This window comes from Strix uralensis, chromosome Z, assembly GCF_047716275.1.
Source record: "Strix uralensis isolate ZFMK-TIS-50842 chromosome Z, bStrUra1, whole genome shotgun sequence".
NCBI lineage: Eukaryota > Metazoa > Chordata > Aves > Strigiformes > Strigidae > Strix > Strix uralensis.
In genome coordinates, this window is record NC_134012.1 from 65,623,355 (window position 1) to 65,642,027 (window position 18,673).

General features: G+C 39.4%; 1 protein-coding gene across 6 annotated transcripts in view; it reads right to left on the reverse strand.

Annotated features, from left to right (window-relative positions):
* The window catches only part of PIGG (phosphatidylinositol glycan anchor biosynthesis class G (EMM blood group)), a 98,640-nt gene that overhangs the window by 41,972 nt on the left and 37,995 nt on the right, over positions 1-18,673 (reverse strand). For 3 of the 6 annotated variants that reach the window (XM_074855539.1, XM_074855536.1, XM_074855537.1), the window contains exons 10-11: positions 16,027-16,218; positions 11,146-11,455 (exon numbers count right to left, since the gene is read on the reverse strand). In XM_074855539.1, the coding sequence (XP_074711640.1) occupies positions 11,146-11,455; positions 16,027-16,218 (502 nt within the window). Of the gene's footprint in view, positions 1-10,736; positions 10,983-11,145; positions 11,456-14,634; positions 15,893-16,026; positions 16,219-18,673 lie in introns of those variants that run through there. The other 3 variants (XR_012627018.1, XM_074855540.1, XM_074855541.1) reach the window with 3 other exon arrangements.

Below are 18,673 nucleotides of genomic sequence, written 5' to 3' on the forward strand. Positions count from 1 at the left end.
ACAGAATATTTCTTAGCTTAATAGGTCACAGATAGGTTACCTCAGACTAGTGCAAAAACTCTCAGATATTCTTACCATACCTGGAGAAGCAGATCAGTTTCTACAGCACTGGTATTCTAACAGCCATCAAATTCTCCTTTCTGCCCTACAGAATTCCAGAACAACCCAAATGTAAGGCTTGTCAGCCAGCACTGATAGCCTCAGGCCCAGTTCCAGCAGAGCATATGAGGAGTGGTGGCTCCCATTTTCTCTCCGACCTGACTTCCTCCCACCTCAGTGATTGCAGTCTTCTTGAACTGCAAGTTAACCCAGTGTGGAAGTGCTATCATCAAATACACATGATTGGGCTGCCCATGAAATCCAGAGCTAACAGGGAAGCACAAAAATTAGGTAGCTTTTTCAGGTACATAAGTAGGCACCAGGGATGGAAAAAATCCTGTTTCTGAAACAGCTTTAAAATCTAAGGAGGAAAAAGCCATCCATGTTGACAGAACTATTCAGAGCTTGTTATCAGTAGTCACTGTCCCCATGAAGATAGCCCCAGAATGTAAGGGGAGTCTGAAGCTGTAAGAGGGCAGTAAAGTATGGATTTTACCAAGATATTGTATAGCAGAAACATCTTGACATGACTGTCAGTCTTCCTCATTTTGCCCCTCACCATGCACCACTGTAGTAAAGTATTGTTACACTGTCCCAGTGTAATAAATTATTGTTATGCATTTAGTATAATGTTCGGCAATGACAGGAGCAGTGCAAAGCATAACTAATGACGAGCAGCTAAAGAAAAAACATATCTGTACCCTAGGACCTGTAAGATGAGACTGGAAAAGAAAGCTGTAAAACAAGGCTCCTCCTCAGGTTTAAGTAGTATAGACTGAGGACATGGCAACAGCAGGAAGGTCAGGTGCAGCACTCAGAGCAGGGCAGGGTGCTGCTCTTCAACAAGCAAAAGTTTGACAGGGACAGGCAGGGAGAGAACCTGTTCTCTTTTCCTCCAATACCTGTCCACAGCAACAGGTCTTCTCCCCATCTCATCTACTTATTTTCTCTCCTCTGCTTCTCTGTATGATGCATGCAAAGTAGGAAAGCTGAGACATCAGACAGTCACGCTCATCTCATGAAGAGCTGAAAGGTCTCTTCACACTGTTTGCTCCACCTGCACATACATATGGTTGATCCCTGGCACCTCGGGGCAGCTCCCCCTCCCACCACATGTGAGAATGAGCAAGAATGAGCCCTGGGAGTACATGTCACTGGTCTTGCACAAAGGGCAAAAAGATGTACTTTCCTCTGGAAAGTAGTGAGGGCAGAAGAAGGAACCAGGAGGAAGGAACAGTGATTTCCACTTTCTCCCAAACTCCCTCTGGTTCCTTTCACACAGGGCTCACTCCACCTATCATTGAATTTGTTTAAAGTGATGTAGCTGTAGAACGAGGAGAGCAAAGGTGCGCACACTTGGATCCACACACAACTCCGACGACACTGGATGTTAAGTGTCCAAACACCCCACTCTCACCAGGAATCTGCTCAGCCTCATGGATGGCCACAGCTGCCATTGGAAGAGCCCTGCTGAGCAGGAGTAAGCATTTTTCCTTCACATTAGATATCTTTCTCCAAGACTAATTGTCCTGGTTTCGACCAGGATAGAGTTAACTTTCCCTGGGTTGAGAGGGTGCACAGCTAGAGGGCTGGGTCGGGTCCGATCAGTCACTGGAGTATTTCATCCCATGTGATGTCATGCCCAGGGATACAGGTGGGCGCGGGCTCTCTCCGGCGCCGCCGTTCTCAGGTTCCAGTCCGGTCGGTCGCCTGTTGCTGTGGGGGCGGTCACCGCGCTCGGTAGCCACTGCTGCATTTTACCCGTTTCTTTTGGACTCGCTATTGTTACTGTTGTTCTCTTGTTATATTTAGTAAATTCTTTCTTTTTATTCAACCTACGAATTTTCTTCTTTTTGTCCCTCCCCTATTTCACTGGGGAGGGGGGAGGTGAACGGCTGGCCATGTGGCGTCTGGCTGCTGGCTGAGTTCAAACCACAATACTAATTCATATATTTGAACTGAATTTTCATAGCTTATAACTTCTAATACTCCACATAATACATAAATAACTGACAATTCAGAGTGTCTGCTTTTATTTTAAAGTATCACTTAAGAATTTCAAACAGTGCAATAACTTACTGTGGTCAAGGGCAGAAAGTGACAGGAGACAATGCACTATTGCATAAGAGCATTCCATGATAATCTGTCACAATGTAGATCAATGAAGCACAAATATATGAACACTGTCTAGAGAAACTACCCAGCATATTTGCTACAGTAACAGAGAATCCTTCCATAGACAGTAATGAAAACAATCTAAAACTCTTTTCAAAGCTGCAATGATTTTTCTGAAAACTTTTCAGACACCACATCACTCAGTGAATATGAGCTATTACCTGCAGTATTTCAATGACTCTTACTGAACAGAGAAATACACAGGTGCAAGACAAAACGGATGTGCTTCTGGCTTGTTTAACTGATTTAACACAACAGACTGTTACTGCACTTCCACTGAGCCCTTCACATAACTGTATGCCTTTCTAGTAACTGGAATTCTATAAACAAAATTAGAATGAGGAATTTCTTTTAATTATTTGAAGCAAATAATTTAAGGTGAAAAAATGAAGTAATTGGAAAAGGTTGGCTAGAAAAGTTCTGCTATGTCCATCCTTGGAGATTTCAAGACCCTGAGTAACCTGGGCTGACCTCACAGCTGATGCTGCTCTGAGAATGGGGTTGAACTGTGGGCCTTCTGAGGTCCTCTCCAATGTAAATTATCCTACAGTGCTTTGAAATCACAGCAAAAGAAAGCTATAAGCCACTTTAAAATGTCACTCTGTCCATCTCTCTACCTAAGACAAGATGAATTAGATATAAATGATTCTGAAAATGTACAAACCTATTTTACTCGATCCTCCAGTGATGAAAAATACCAGAAAGTATAAACAAATCTTAAAGGCTTTGAGATTGTATTTTCTTTCTCCTCTTATGTAAATATACTGCCCTAAGGATGGGAAAAAAAAACTACAAGACTAATAAATACATGGAATTTTTGTTCATTTATGAATTTTCATCCAAGGTAACTAAAACATTTTAAGAAATATTTACAGCAACATAAATTTTTTAGGAGCTGCTATAGTTAAGAGAAACAACCACGACATTTATTTCTATTCTCACCATATTTGAAGACCAAGTAGCAATGATAAATATATAGTATCCTTCTGAGAAGTGACTGATGAGTTATGAGATGTGGACAACTCAGAGCTTAGGAGAAAACAATCAATCATTCAAGCTTGTTGAAAAATTCATCAAGAGGTTCTCAAGCTTGACAAATAAGTAGTGTTCTGACTAAATGTATTAATTTCCTATCTGTTTAACAATACTGGAATATTTTTAATTTTGCTTATCTTCATCAATTTACACAAAGCAATAAATAAAGCACCTAATTACTAAAACAAGACTAAAAATTGAAGTGGTTTTACCTAGCTCCACATAAACAACACAGGACTTTATTCAGCCAAGCTCTGAAAACCTCCAAGCACGAACACTGCACAACCTGTGTAAGCAACCTTTTCCATTGCTTACTATTCATAAAAATCTTGCTAAAAGGGATGGAAAAACAAGGTAATGTGTACTCTTCCCATGTAAGTTACAACTGTTGAGTAAATTTGCCTTTTAGGTTCACACTGTCAGAGAGCAGGAAGGGCCATCTGGTTCTGCAGGGGGAAGGTAAGCTGGGAAGTAAGTGTGAAAACAAGGCAAGTGAGAGGAGTAGGTCAGGAGGACTGGGAATGCTCAGTGGCATGTTCAGGTCAAGAATGGATCCAGAGACAGTGATCAGGGCCAGATGCAGTCCAGGGATCACACAGCAAGTCAGCAGACTTGGTGTTCAAGGTCCAAGATTAGGCCAGGAAGCCCAGCCACCAGGTCCACGTCCAGTTCAGGATCAAGAAGTTATGGGACAGGCACAGACATACCTGCTACACAGCTGTGACACAGCACAGGCAGTAAAGCATCAGATTAAAAGCAGCCCCCAAAAGAAAGGGGGGCCAGGCCCTTCCTTGTAGCTTTTCTCTCTACAGTTCCGTTCAGTGAAGGACATGACCTTGAACTCTGCTAAACTAAACGCCTAGACAGGAGATGCACTCAGGTCCCTGGCACAGGTGAAGTATGGAATGCAAAACAAAGTGTAAGCTCAAGGCATTTGTTTTCAACCTGTACTTAATTTGGGTTGTTTTCTTTTACTTAAGATCAAAACATTAGCTTCCATACTTACGCACTTCATTTTTTTTCATCAACTATACCAACTGATTAATGAAAAATAGCATCTGTTCCTCTGAACCTGGTTTACTGTGTACACTTAGGATTTTCACAGCTATACTTTCATAGTCTTTAAGGACCCTACAATATTTTTTTGAAAAAACACTGCCTCATTCATTAAATATGCTACCCTGAACAAGGCTATTTTTACTATCGTATTCGAAAGCTATCACTTACATTCCACACTTAGCTAGACAGAGTCACTGCTTTTGTCATTACATACCCTCTTGACTACCAAGATTTGTTAAACGCTCAGCAACATGGGCAAGTCTCGTTCACCTCATAATCACACCAGGACATGCAAAAAGTAGTTCTCTGAATCTCTCTCCTATTTCCAGGTGGAAGTGTTCTACACTTAGTTTACCTTTATCTTCTCCTGCCTCATTTACCTAGCACAGTTTAAATTTAGGATCCAATCTGATCTACATCAACAACAAATTTCAGGGTTTTTCAATTTCTGTATTCAATCATAAACTGACTATTATTTTTGCACGCCTGTCTGGAAATTAAAAACCTAGCACCATTCTGAACCCAGCCAGTTTAATAATGGTAGCTCTAGTAACCACAAAACTTGAGGGAAGAAAGTCAGGGAAGACATTTAAATCTATGCCAGCAGTGCACATCATGCCTAATAATATAGTTGTGCTTCCTTCACATCTTCCCCCTAGCATTCAAGCATAGATACCGCTCGCTCCAGAAGTAGTAAACAAGTGACTAGCTGGTACAAAGGCAGGCTGAACAGAGGTTAATACTGAAGTTGAGAATTTGATGGACTTCTCCAGCAGAAACAGCCCAGATGTACTTCCTTAATGATTATTCAGTATTTGAGAACAAATGGTAACATACTCTGTCTGAAGTACAACACTTTCCTAAGTTAGTCAGAATCTAAGACCTCAGTCATGGCCAAGACAAGTAGTTGGTAAATCTGGGACCAACCTGCAGTTTACTCAGTAAGAATGGTGTTCTTCACTGGAAGGCATAGAAGTAAGGAGGAGATCTGAAAGCTGTCACCAAACAAAGACCTTCTTCTTTTTCCCACAAGGTAAAGGAAAAAAATTAAATGGTTTATTCAAACAATTAAAATCTGTTACTAAGCCAGAAAGCTACATCATGAAAAGTATAGGTACTTTCAGAGTTCTACCTTCCATCACTCAGGTAAGGAAGAGTTGGAAAGTGTACATAACCACACAAAATCATCTATGGCTTCTCCTGAGGTCATTCATCTGTGGTACTCTTGAGATATACATGAACACTTAAAGCCTGAGTGCCTGCAGGTGTGAGTAAACAGGGAAACGTTCATTGCCCTGAGAAGAGAGTGTTTGTAACACAGCTGAAGGGGAGGTTATTTCTGTGTGGTTGAGGGGGGTTGTTTCTATTGGGGCGGGGCGGGGCGGCGGGCGGGTGTGCAGTCCCAGTGCAGGAGTGGGGGCTAGATCTTTTTCAAATCAGGTATACCAAATGGCAAAGAAATTGGTGAGTGTTCATCTGATGTATATCTGGTACGGATCCCGTATCTATAGTTCAGTGACTGCCAGTTAATTAAGTGCCATTAATATATGATTGCCAGTTAATTATGTGTCACTAATAATAAAACACTCCAATCCTGATTTTAAGCTACACAAACTAAGCAGTTTTTCCCTTGCAACAAGTCATTCATGCTCTAGACTCTGAACTCAAAGGAAAAAGGATAAACCTAAATACATCCAAGAAAATTAATTAATGAGAAGTGGGTTTTGCAGGTTGCCAGGTTTTCAATTTTCCCTGGTAGTGCCATTCACAATGCTACATACTGAGCAAACCTACATATCAAGAGCATGAAATTAAACATAATTTCTGGAAGAAGTTTATTCCATCCTTGGATCTACAGTCCCAGACAGGAAAACCTATTTTCAGAACAAACTGGGAGAAATTTACCAATTGAAGAGAGAGCGTTAATTAGATTTTGAGGGACGCCTGTAGCCTCTGTAATTTCATGAGCTACCAGCTGTGAGGAATTGAAGTAGTTAATGACTCAAACATTCATCGACACAGAAACCCTCAAGGACAAATTGTGGCCTTTGTGGTTAGTCTCAGGAATGAATTACCTGCCCAGGGAAGCACAGACTGTATCAAAGGGTGCAAAGCTCTACTCCCTTGCAGTTGTACAGCCAAATTCCCTAGATAAGCCTCGAAGGGGGGAGACATAAACTGAGTAAAACCGTATGTTCAGGTTAATGCCTATACTTTAATTTACGACTATAGCCTTGAAGAAGAGGTAGAAGACTGATAACAGAGAAAACACTCGACACCAGATGGAGCTAAAGGCTGGAAAATTATCCAAGAAACAAACACTGAGGAAAAGGTAAAGGTGGTACAGGGATATGATGACCACCGACTCAATTGGACAAAAAGGTCAATGCACCCAATTCCCCCTCAACACAGGCATAGAACCCATGCTCCGCCTTTTGCTTCTCTCTCATGCAAATGAGTTTGTGGAATACCTACCTCTCTTTGAGTAGTATGCAGATCAGCTGATAAGATGTACTCAAAAAGGCACAGAAAACTTTGCCGGGTGTGTACCCACCACCCAAGATTACCAGACCTGAGACAACGCTGGAACCTGGGTGGTAATCTGGATTTTCTGACTCCCCCTCTCTCTCCCTTCCTTTTCTTCTTCCCTTCTTTTCCCCTCCCCTCTTCCCTTCTCTTCCTTTCCCCTCTTCCCTCACCCTCCCCCTCTTTTCCTTTCCTTTTCTTCTTTTCTTTTCCAGTGCCATTTCACCTTAATTTAACCTGGGGGGATCATGAAACCTTTACAACTCCCTAGGCTCCCAGGCCGGGTCATAACACCAGCTCGACCATTCTACTTTTCTACATTATTATTTTGCACATCAGACAGTTGCTTTCAATTGTGAAGGGCAAGAAAACTCACCTTGTAAAATGCAATTTGTTCCTTTCCATCCTGGCAGAACAGTTTTTTCATCAGAGAATAAAAGAACAAAGCTAACATCTGAAGAGTATTTTGGTCAAACAATCTCCATACTAGAAAGGGCATCTAATGTGACTGTACTTACAGCATTTTTAAAACAGAACTGAAAACTTGTTCTCAAGGAGTGGGGGGTGGAAGAAAATTCCATCTGTCCTGACTCTTAAAAGCACTCTTCCCCTTAGCAGAATTGATTTCTCTATTTTTGAAACATGTCTAGGTTGTTTTGAAATAGAAAAAAGAAAGAGAAATAGAGACAAATAGAGGGGGGGAAAGCAAAAATAGAGAAATAGGCCACACTCAAAACTGTTCTTTATAAAATTCAATTAATTTGTCATTCTATTCTGTCTTGTGCATGCTGAATAGGCACACACCTTGGTTTTCCAAGCAGACAAACAAATTTGCAAAAGACTGTTGGCAAGTTCTTCAGAAATGGATACATTTTTTAAAGGGCCCCATGTAAAGAGAGTAAGAATTTGTCAAATTTTTGTTAAGCCATTCCTAAATTCAGAAGAATCTCTTCAAAGCTAGAATTTACAGACATGTGATGGGACACAAAAAGGCAGCTCCTTATCTGTATCTGCTGTATTTCATATCTTGGAGTTAATAATAAACCAGCATGAGAAACAACATTGGGAAAAATCTTTGGTCTGCTTCTACCAGAAGTTTTGATAAGTAATTATCACCCTTTATTGTCCAGATCTTAAGAGTGACAGGAGATGCACAAAGACCAATCAAGCAATCTGGTTCATAATGAAGCAACAGAGAATTTCTCCTTTCTGAGCTTTAGATACTATGACTCAGGAGCATGTCTATATGCAAGAGACTACCTTGTCAGAGCTAATTTTTAAAATATCCTCAAGTTTGCTGAAATCTGTATGATGCTGGAAGTTACTATTTCCAAAGGAAACACATGTAGAGGAAATGTCAAAATTGTCAGTGGGGTGATGGGGCCTCGGTGGATGCCCTGAAAATGCAGGATATTCAACACAAGAACACACAATTAAAATGGAAATCACTTCTTCCAGTCCTCTAAAAACCAAAAAACTCCTGAATTGCAAGGTTAGTTGAAAGTGTAAAAAATAAGTCATTAAAAAGAAAAATCTTAAAACACATATCTGTTTTCCCACTAACACCAGTATAAAAATCACTAAAAAACCACAACACATGCTATCAAATCTAACTGTTACCTTTTACTGATCTTGAATAAATACATTTTTATTGGTATAGAAAAAAAACCTTTGGTATAACAAGGTCAAATGAAAAGAGGTATTATGCTCTTGATAGCCTCTGACAGCTTATTTCTGAAGCAGCTGAACATGTTTTCCAATTCCAGAAAAGTTATTCCCCATTTTTTTGCAGCACTCAGATCAGAGAAGACACAAAATTTAACCCGCCCAGTTATACTTCCACAGCAAATGTATTATTTCAGAAAGTCCTTATTTTCTATTCCATCATACCACATTGACCAAAGATACATGGGCTGCATGGTACTAATGTCTTTCAGCTCACAAGGAGGCTTTTAACACCATCTTCCGTAACATCCTCCCAGGCAAACTGATGCAGTCCAGGCTAGGAAAGTAAGACAGTGAGGTGAACTGAAAACTGGCTCAGCTGCTGGTCTCACAGGCTTGTGATCGGCAGGACAAAGTCCACCTGGAGGCCAGTCACTAGTGATCAACCCCAGGGCTTGACATTGGGGCTGATACTTTTTAATGTCTTCATTGCTGACCTGGACAACCGGGCAGAGTGACCCCTCAATAAGTCTGCACACAATACAAAACTGGGAGGAGTGGCTGATACAGCAGATGGGTCTGCTGCCACTCAGAGGTAGTTTGACAGGCTAGAGAAATGGGCTGACAAGAAACTCATGAAGTTCAGCAAAGCGAAATCCGGTACTTTGGGAGGAATAAATCCATGCCCTGGGTCAGGCTGGTGGGTAACCATAACTGGTTAGGCTGGTGGGTAACCATAACCAGCAGCTTGGCAGAGATGGACACGGGGGTCTCAGTGGACACCATGTTGTCTATCAGCCAGCCATTTGCCCTTTGTGCGAAGACCAATGGCACCTGGGGCTTCATAAGGGAGAGCATCACTAGGCGGTTGAGGGAGATGCTCCTTTCCCTCTACTAAGCAGTGGTGAGATCAGATCTGGGCTCCTGCGTCCAGTTCTGGGCTCGCCAGCACAAGACAGACATGGATATACTGGAGAAAGCCCACTGAAGCACCACAGTGATGATGGGAACAAAGCATCTGTCATAAAAATATCTACCTGAAAGAGCTGCCTCTGTTTACTCTCAAGAGGAGAAAGCTCAGCAGGGATCATAACAATGTGTATAAATACCTGATGAGGGGGAGTATAGAAGATGTAGCAAGATCTGACCTTCTCAGTCACCCAGTACTGACTAGCAAAAGGATGAAACGCAATGCACATAGACTGCCCAGAGAGGTTGGAGAGTCTTCATCCTTGCAGGTACTTAAAATTGGACTGGACACGGTCCAGACCAACCTGACCTGGCTGACCTGCCGTTGGATGGGGAGAGGTTGAACTGAATGATCTCCAGAGGCACCTTCAGCCTCAACTCTTTTGTGATTTGGTGGTTCTGTGAAATTCTCATCCAGCTGTACCAAGAATTCATCATCACTGAAAATGGGTGCTTTATGAAAACATTCAAACAATTCTTTATTAGTCCCTTTTCCATAACTAGGATTTTCCTGCCAGCCTACCCACCATTAAATTTCTGGCAGTTGCTTTTGCTTGGTAGCTCAGTACTGAGAGTACCCTGCCTTCAGCCTCTTGACAACCCCACTAAGGGCTGCTCTCAGAAAGCCGTAATGAGTGCTGACCGCATGAGCAGTAACATTCAAGACGTGCAAAAGCCATTCAACTAAGAAATGTTACATCCTCTGAGCAGGAAAACTGGGTAAGAAGGGATGAATCATGATGAGCTTATCCCCATCAGCAATTCCCTATACTGACATGTACTCTCAGAGCAAAATCAAACCAATCCTCAGTCAGTACTAACAGGATCAGAAACAGAGTAGGAAATACCCTAAGCTTGACCACAGTTCTAACATCCTCAGTCATGCCTCAAAAGTAATGCCAACGCAGGTCTCACCTTGAAATTTTACAACAATCAGTCTCTCCTCTTAAACCACAAACAACCTGACTCCCAACTTAACAAAGGTCCTCTTAAGACAGTCTGTTACACTAAGTTTCCAACATTATTAGAAGCTGAAAGAAGCTGTTGTCCAGCTTCAATGCTAAGGAAAGTTTTTGTGGAATTGCAACCTTATATTCAATGCAGAGAACTATATTATTGAAATTAATAAGGCTCTTCAGGAAAGAATATAATAAGAATGGCAATTAGTTCTGATTCTCATAGAGACATTACCTTGTCACAGAACTTACCTTCAGTATTAAACTGTATGTAGACCTATTGTGGTGCTACAAAGGTTTTGTAAGCCTCAAGAATCAGGGACAAAAAGACATCTGTGTTTTATCAGCTGAAATTTTAAAATTTATTATCACCAGAACAGTACTTAGGAGGACTACTAGCAGACCAAAATTGCCCCTGGTATAGGTATCCGATATTTTTAACACTTTTGGAAATCTATATTGAGGATAAGTTATCCAGGTGTGCATCTTTCCCTGATTCTGAAAACAAAACATTAACAATAGTTAGAAACTAAACCCTTCTGAGAACTCAGTAAACTCTTTCACTCTGAGATTTAGTTGACATTTTACTCACAATGGACAATATTTCTCTCAAAATCTATCCCCCCTCCCACCCCCGTAGCAAGGAGAGTATTCAGCTTACCTGAAAATAGAAGAAAGATTGGCCAAACCAGTAGTGCATGATAGTAATCTGTGCTGCATCAAATTTCAAAGGTCTCCAGATATATTTTGTCATCATTGTCTGAATCAGCAGACAAAACACCAAGACTGGTAAATTGTGAGGTCTAAATAGAAGTGCTGCTAATAGAACCAATCCACTATACACTTCACATAATCCTGTACTCTTCAGGCTGGAGTCTGCAGAAATAACCTGTGACTTTAGTAAATCCTTAGTGCCAGTGAAGACTATGCCAAGAACAAAGACATAAACAAAACGAGCTTCAGTAATCCCCCTAAAGAGGAAATTAAAAAAAAAAAAAAGGTAACAATAATTAATACATAAATAAAACAGAAAGATGAGCTACTTACTAATATCTGCTTCACAGGTCAAAAAGTCTTTCAGGAGTGTAAGACCAATGCAGTTCTGCCAGATAAGGTTAAATTCTATGGCTAGTACTGGACAATTTCATGAGAAAGCTTTCTTAAATACAGAAACTCTAAAAATGGTTCATACTTAAATTACAACACCTCCAAATCAACTTCAGCAAAGAAAACTACTTGTGCTAAAAACCTAAAATATAAAAATAAAATTATATGTCAATTAATGTAACCAAAATAAATTTATGTTATTACTATTCAAGATCTAGATCCATAAATACATTCACATAAATATGAATAATTAATTATCCCAAAAATACTCCTAGAGTGATATGAAACTTTATTCCAGGAATTAAATTGACTTAAAAATGACTGTTCCCTTTATGCTGTTCAGTGATTTTTCACAACTCATTCACACAAATGATGTTTCTTTTTAGCCAACCAAAAAGACAGTGTTAGTATTTGATTATCTTTATTTCAATCTGAAATTTCTGTACACTGCAGACATTTTCTCACCTTACACAGCTACACATATTCCTTGGAACTTCACACATTTTTCAAATCCCTAAGCAATCCCACTACAAAAAAAAATGAATGTTTTAAGTAGTAAGCATAATTAGCATCTACTGCTATGTTCGTGGAACCTATAAATTCACTGGCCTCTTCATTTCCAGTGAAAGTTGGCTTTTGAAGAAACACAGCATCTTGTCCAAAAAGCTGACAAGGACAAGGACCAGTAAGCTTAAAAACTGTGACCTGCTATTCTAGAAGTGCAAGGCCCAAGGAACAAACAAACTGAAAGCAGACATCCATCAGAATGCACTTAAGTTTACTGGGAAAAAAAAGTCACAGATCATATTAGTGTGAGCTAAGCTATAATAATCATCCAATGAACTCACCAAATGAGCATATTAAAAATTTTGTGGTTTTAAATCTACTTTTTATCTTGCAAAAGATAAGAATACACATTATCTACACACTTTATCCATAATTTAATATACACTATCCTTAAGGTTTACCAATCATTTTATATGTGAGTGGTGAATAAACACGGTCTCCTACAAAGTTAATATGATTCACTCAGAAGTGAGGATTCTTGAGTCATTCGGACTTAATAATATATGGAGGATTAAACCATGACACTAAAAATAGTAAAAGCATAGTTATACTTGGTGTAACTAGCCTACCACAGAAAACACCACTAGTCAAAATTTGTAAAAATAAATTTCTCCTTTCAAAGTAGATATTTCTGCAGTCTTTGGAAGGTCAACTTCCTTCTCAACAATTACTAACAAATGAACTTGAATTCAGTCTTTCTTTTCCACATACAGGAAATAGAACCAAAAAGCAAGTATATACATGTTCTGTTTTCTTTTTGCACCCACAGAACCAGAAAAAAGGCAAAACCACCACATGATAATGATGTGGCCTTCCTGAACCTGAATACAGTACTCTGTTCTGAGGTTTAGCGTTCAAAGGTTCAAACTCATACCTAAAGGTATATGTAAAGGGCTTTACTATTTTATTCCCTTAAATAGCAAGCCTTTATAAAACCCCTGTAAGGCCCATGGGCTTTTTCCTTTAAGAGGAAAAAATTTATAAAGTTTAGAGAGTTCCTGTGTTTCTGGTTAATGCAGCAATTCAGTGCCCTTTCTCAGTATGTCTGGTAATTCTGATGTAATTATTACCATTAAATATTCAAATTTCTTTGTCTGACTTAGAAGTAAAACTTTAGGAAATAGCTTTGGGTATTTGTCACTATTAAATGAGTTACGTGAAAACTGAAATTAACCAGTTGATGGAAATTCAAACTAAAAAACCAATTTCCCTGAAAATGCACTACTATTATTTTTTTTGTGCTGTTACGGTATATGCTCATCTTTTTCATTACACAAACTATCATTTTTAAAAAGAGCTCTAAGGAAAACAGAAGGGCAAATTACTTCCTTGCATTTTTTAATTTAGAGGTTATCTTAGTGTAAGCCATAGAAGACGGGACACACTTCAATTGCTTCTTCTCCCTTACCCACCTCCCAGCAGTTGTCATATTCAGAGAAAAAAATTATCTTCAGTAAAGGGTACACAGAGGGGGGCGTTTTAGAGCAAAGATTATCCCTCTTAAAGAAGAAAGCGTTAGGCATGAAAAATGCAGTGGCTGCCTACAGGGTTTTTTTCATATTACACAAAACTACCTCTACCTTGCAGCCTGGGTCTGTAGCTATTCCATATTATGAATACACTAAAATACCTCTAGACACATTTAAAAGAAAGCCCTAGTTTTGTTCCTGGTGGCACTTTATATAGGCTTTTACCATTTATCACACCAGCCATCTAATAAAGGTAAGCTAGGATCACTATGTCAACACATCAGCTAACATCTGAAATCTAGTAACACGTGTCTACCATCTTTTTTGACATGCTGTATTGGAAGCCGTGCCGACGATAATGTGTTTGAGGAGTTAGTGATCTTGAGCAAACCATGTCTGTTCTACTAGGCCTTGTACTTTAGGCTTGACAAATCCACAAGCTAGCATGAGTAGCTGCTGCCAGGAACCATGCTGGAACTCCTGTGCTGGCATGTGTTGTGTGCTGGTGGGTGTTATGACAGAGATAATGTTCTGACCTGGCAAGAGTAGGTACATGGGTTTGTTTTGGTTTGGCTGGCTGGGGTTTTTTTACACCAAATAAAAGGCATCAAGGTATGGGAAGGAGGCAGAACCTCTCCACAGATGGGACCCATATGCCACAGCATGCCATGGGAAGATTCATCTAGGGTTTGTTTGATGCTGCATGAAAGCAAGGTGCCCAGCCTTTGAAGGCACTCAAACTCCTGTTTTTACTCTGTCTTATTAAAACAGCTATATTGTTACACATTTGTTGTTGGTCCTTTCTTATTGAGATCCAGAAAGAGCCTTGCACCACACTTCCTGCCCCAGGCACAGAACACATGCTGACACAAAGGTCAGAACCTGCGTTTGCTAACCCTACCAGCTTTCACCAAACAACTTACATAGAGGATATAAAGGGTATAAAGCTTTGGAACACGACAGTAACTTTTAAACCAGTGTATAATCAGAGATATATAAAGCTTGGATGTAATTTAAGCAAATCACCAAGTTCCGTATTTATTTAAGGTGAAATAATACACAAAACCTGTATCTTTCTTGATACAATTGCGATCAATATGCTGACTATAGAATGAACAAGTTCCCAGTAAATGCTTGCCTTTAGTGTTTTAAGTATTCCACTTATTTCTCTAACGGCATTTCACTGGTGGCTCAATTGCTGTATTTAATGTTCTGTCCAACATTGCAATATTTTTCTCCTTATTGCAAGAACACTATTCTTCTCCAAGGATTCTACTCAAACACAAAGCAAATCAAGCATGTTTCAAACACAGAGACAAATCCTTCAGACTAAGTAAAGATTACTTTCACATCCAGCAGAACTAGTACACAATATTAATTTATTACTAGCATACAATTAGAATTATCTTCAATATTTGAAGAGATTGGATGTAATTATATCTAGATACACATACATATAAATATTTGTTATAAAACATGCCTCATTAGCAAATCTGATCTTCTATAGGTCCTAAGATCACCTCCTGCAAGGATTTTTCCATCTCTGCACATCTTGTGACTTGCTGGCCCCTGATTTTTCCAACAGAAATCATTTGTATCCATATCAAATTCAAAATGAGTGTGAGAGAAAGTTTATTACATCCAGAAGACAATTTTTTTACAACTTCTTTTCCGTGGTCCCATCCTCCTAACACTCTGGAAGTTTTTCATAGCTCTCTGACATTTAGAAAAACTTGAGGCTGCAGAGCCAGGTATAACCTAACAGTAAAAAGTATCATAACAAAACAAAAGCCACTTAGCTACATTCCAAAAGAGCTATTTGTGAAAAAACTAATAGCTTCCTTACAGTTACAGAGTAGTTCTACAAGAAACTTAACATCCACGTAAAAATCCTTAGCATGCACTGTGCAGCACAGCCTAGACATCAGGAAGGATTTCGTTACATCTTGAAAGGCCGTACATTACAGAACACTCATGTGCAAAAGAAAGATATGGAAAAGTAACTCTCCCAATTACTGCCTAAGCATTTTTCAAAACTGGGAAGTAGCTAAATGAGCTTGGCATGCGCTTTGCTAAATGCGGCAAATCTATTTAAAACGAGGAGCTGGTGCATTCGGAGTTTCTTTGTAGCAAAAATACAGGGTGCAACTATTAGATTTTCCTCACATTAATTCTTATCTGACTGGCTTCTGATCTGTCACAGTTGAAAGATACTTCATGGGGCTCAAAATTATGCACACACCACAAAAACTGAGTGCTGGCTACCTACAAAATAAGAGTTTTATTCATAACAACGTGACTTCGGCCTAGACATAATGTCCCCTTCCACCTTATCCCCTGATATCCAAATGGTTAATACCTCTCTAGAAATAGAGTTACATATCTGTTGATTAACTTACTTTGAAATATCTTTGCTGTCATGTTGCCATGGAAACATGACATTCCCAATAGCTGCCCGGTAACTGTAGACTCCCAGAAGCCCGAGTGCCATAGCAATTTTTGAAACCAGGGAGCATCTTCTTTGAACCAGAAAGAAGATCATAAATAGGGAGACTGCCGCCACGAAGGAGAGTTCAGATTTATGTTCTGAGCTGGGAAAAAAAACAATGAAACAAACAAGCAAAAATCACTTTCAAGCCACTGTAATTACTGCTAAACACATTTGACAGAACTTTAGCTACAGCACTGTATTTCCAAATGAATCCCTGCACTGACATCTGTTATGAACTTTCCAAGAGGTTTGATAAAATGCTTTAGTATTTTTAGAAAAGTGGTTTTATTAATGAGGTTTTTTATTTAAGCATGCATGTTTAAAAGTGTAATTATTGTGTTCCACCATATGCTAGTTATTTTGTTACATAAAAACTGAGCTGCATATTACATAATGGAACAAGGTCTAATGCTTTTAAACTAGAGTTTTGTTATTTATGCGTTTTGAAAGAGTGCATTTTGCTTACACTATAGCATTTCATTTTCTAGCATAAGCCAGAAAAGGTTTTTGCACTACAGAATTAGAACTATTCTCCCTTTTTAAATAACTGCATATGTATTTAATTTGTTTAATTTTAGACATACAAAACATTACCTAGCCAAAATCACCAGAAATAAACTTATATAGTTTAAAACATACACACACAAATATATTAGCACAATATGATTCCCTTACGCCACTACAGCACCTTGTACTGGATCAATACATCCAAGAGACAAAGACACAAAATTTGCATCATGGCCAAGATGGTTACAGATACAGTTTGTTTGTTCCCCCACACCCTAAACAGATAACACTCATTCCAGAATCAAGAGCATTTCATTGAGCATGCTGCCAACATTATGTATTTAAATCTACAGCAATATCCATTAGTACTGCAAAATGTAATGGGGTCAGGCAAAGATCTGCACTCAACCCCTACTATACCTAGCTATGCAATTTCAGAAAGCCCACTGTAATCCAGAATTGCTAACCCCTGCCTATTGCAAATATTCCCAGTACCCAAAATGGCCTAGAACCACTAATTCTGTTGGATTTACTTTCTGTTAAGAACATCATGCAGAGTGTGAAAGCCAAGTGCTCCATCTTCAGTCTTCCACACTTCAAAATGTCAGGATAAAAGATCATTAACTTCAGAAAACTGACAGTGAGCCTGGGCTGTTACCTGCATTAAATCCGATCGCACTTATGAAACTCCAGTGTTATCTTTGATTTAATCAAAATTATATTACTTCAAACAGGTTTACTCTCCTATTCCCTAGTACATGCTTTATCAGGAGTTTGACCAATAGCTGTTACAGCTGTTGTGCTTGCAAAGTCACAGAGGAAAGGATATGTGGCAGAAAAATTGTCCTGTCATTCCTCCCTGCAGGACCCAGCTTCATACAACTTCACAAGACTCTCAAGAGATGCACTGCTCTCTACAGGCCAGTAGAGGAAAGAGGAAAGAACTTGAAGACTACGGGAAAGAAAATGTAGTCTTTATGTTTCTCCTCACTATTCTTCCTCTACAGGAGCAGAAGCAGTGAATGGACTGCAGCACAACCTGTGAAGATAGTGCATGCACCATCTCTGACGATCAGCACAGAAAGAACTAATTTAGTAGCCACTGCATCTTTCAAATGAACCTTTGTGGAAAATTTTAAAAGCTTTCAGGCTGTGTTCTCCTTGGCTGATCCTTGTATAGAGCAAGATAAAACAAACAGAGATAAATAGCTGCACATCATCATCACCTTTGTCTCTTCATCTAAAAAAGTCAATGCACTTCTGTTAAGAGACTCCTGGAGGCAAATCTAACACATCAACACAAAAAAATTAGAAAAACATTCCTACCTGTAAGAAGTAATTGCTGGTGCTATATCAAGCAAGACACTCACTAACAGCTGTAGTTTTCTACAGTGAACAATTGAAATCATACTCTAACTCGACAAAAAAGAAAGAAAATTCTCAGAGAAGGCCCAGTAGACAGGAAGGGTATGTTCAAAGTCACGTGCACATCAGTCGCTAATGGTGCATTCTTGACTGTTAGAACAGGGGTTTATATCCAGCTTGTGTCCAGGTTTTCTGGTAACAGTCTTCTGTAATTTCCATTTTGGATTTTTTTGGACCATGTAAATTTGTTGCAAAAAACCCTACTCCAGTGTTTCACAGAGTTTGCTGAAGAAACAATAAAAGGATTTACAGCAAGTGAAGTCAGGTCAGCATAAATCATCTACAGTTTCAAGGTTTTTCCAGCTGAAGTTCTTACAGCTAGTGCATATTAAATTAGTATGTATTTTGGAAGGAGACTGAGGTTTCTCAACACAGAGTCCAGCCATTTAGCAAAGCTCTAAATGATTTTGATATTCTACTCAGAAATACAAGCATGAACATGCTACTCTGATCTCAGCTGAAATGTAATGGGTTTTGCCCAAACCATAAAATTGAAAGTGAGGAACCAATAGTTACCTGAGAGAGAATCTGGGGAGGGGGGAAGGAAAAAAAGAAAAGAGAGCTTCGGCTATATGTTCTTACTGTAACAGCTTGTGGTCTACACTTTCATACTCCTGGTATCA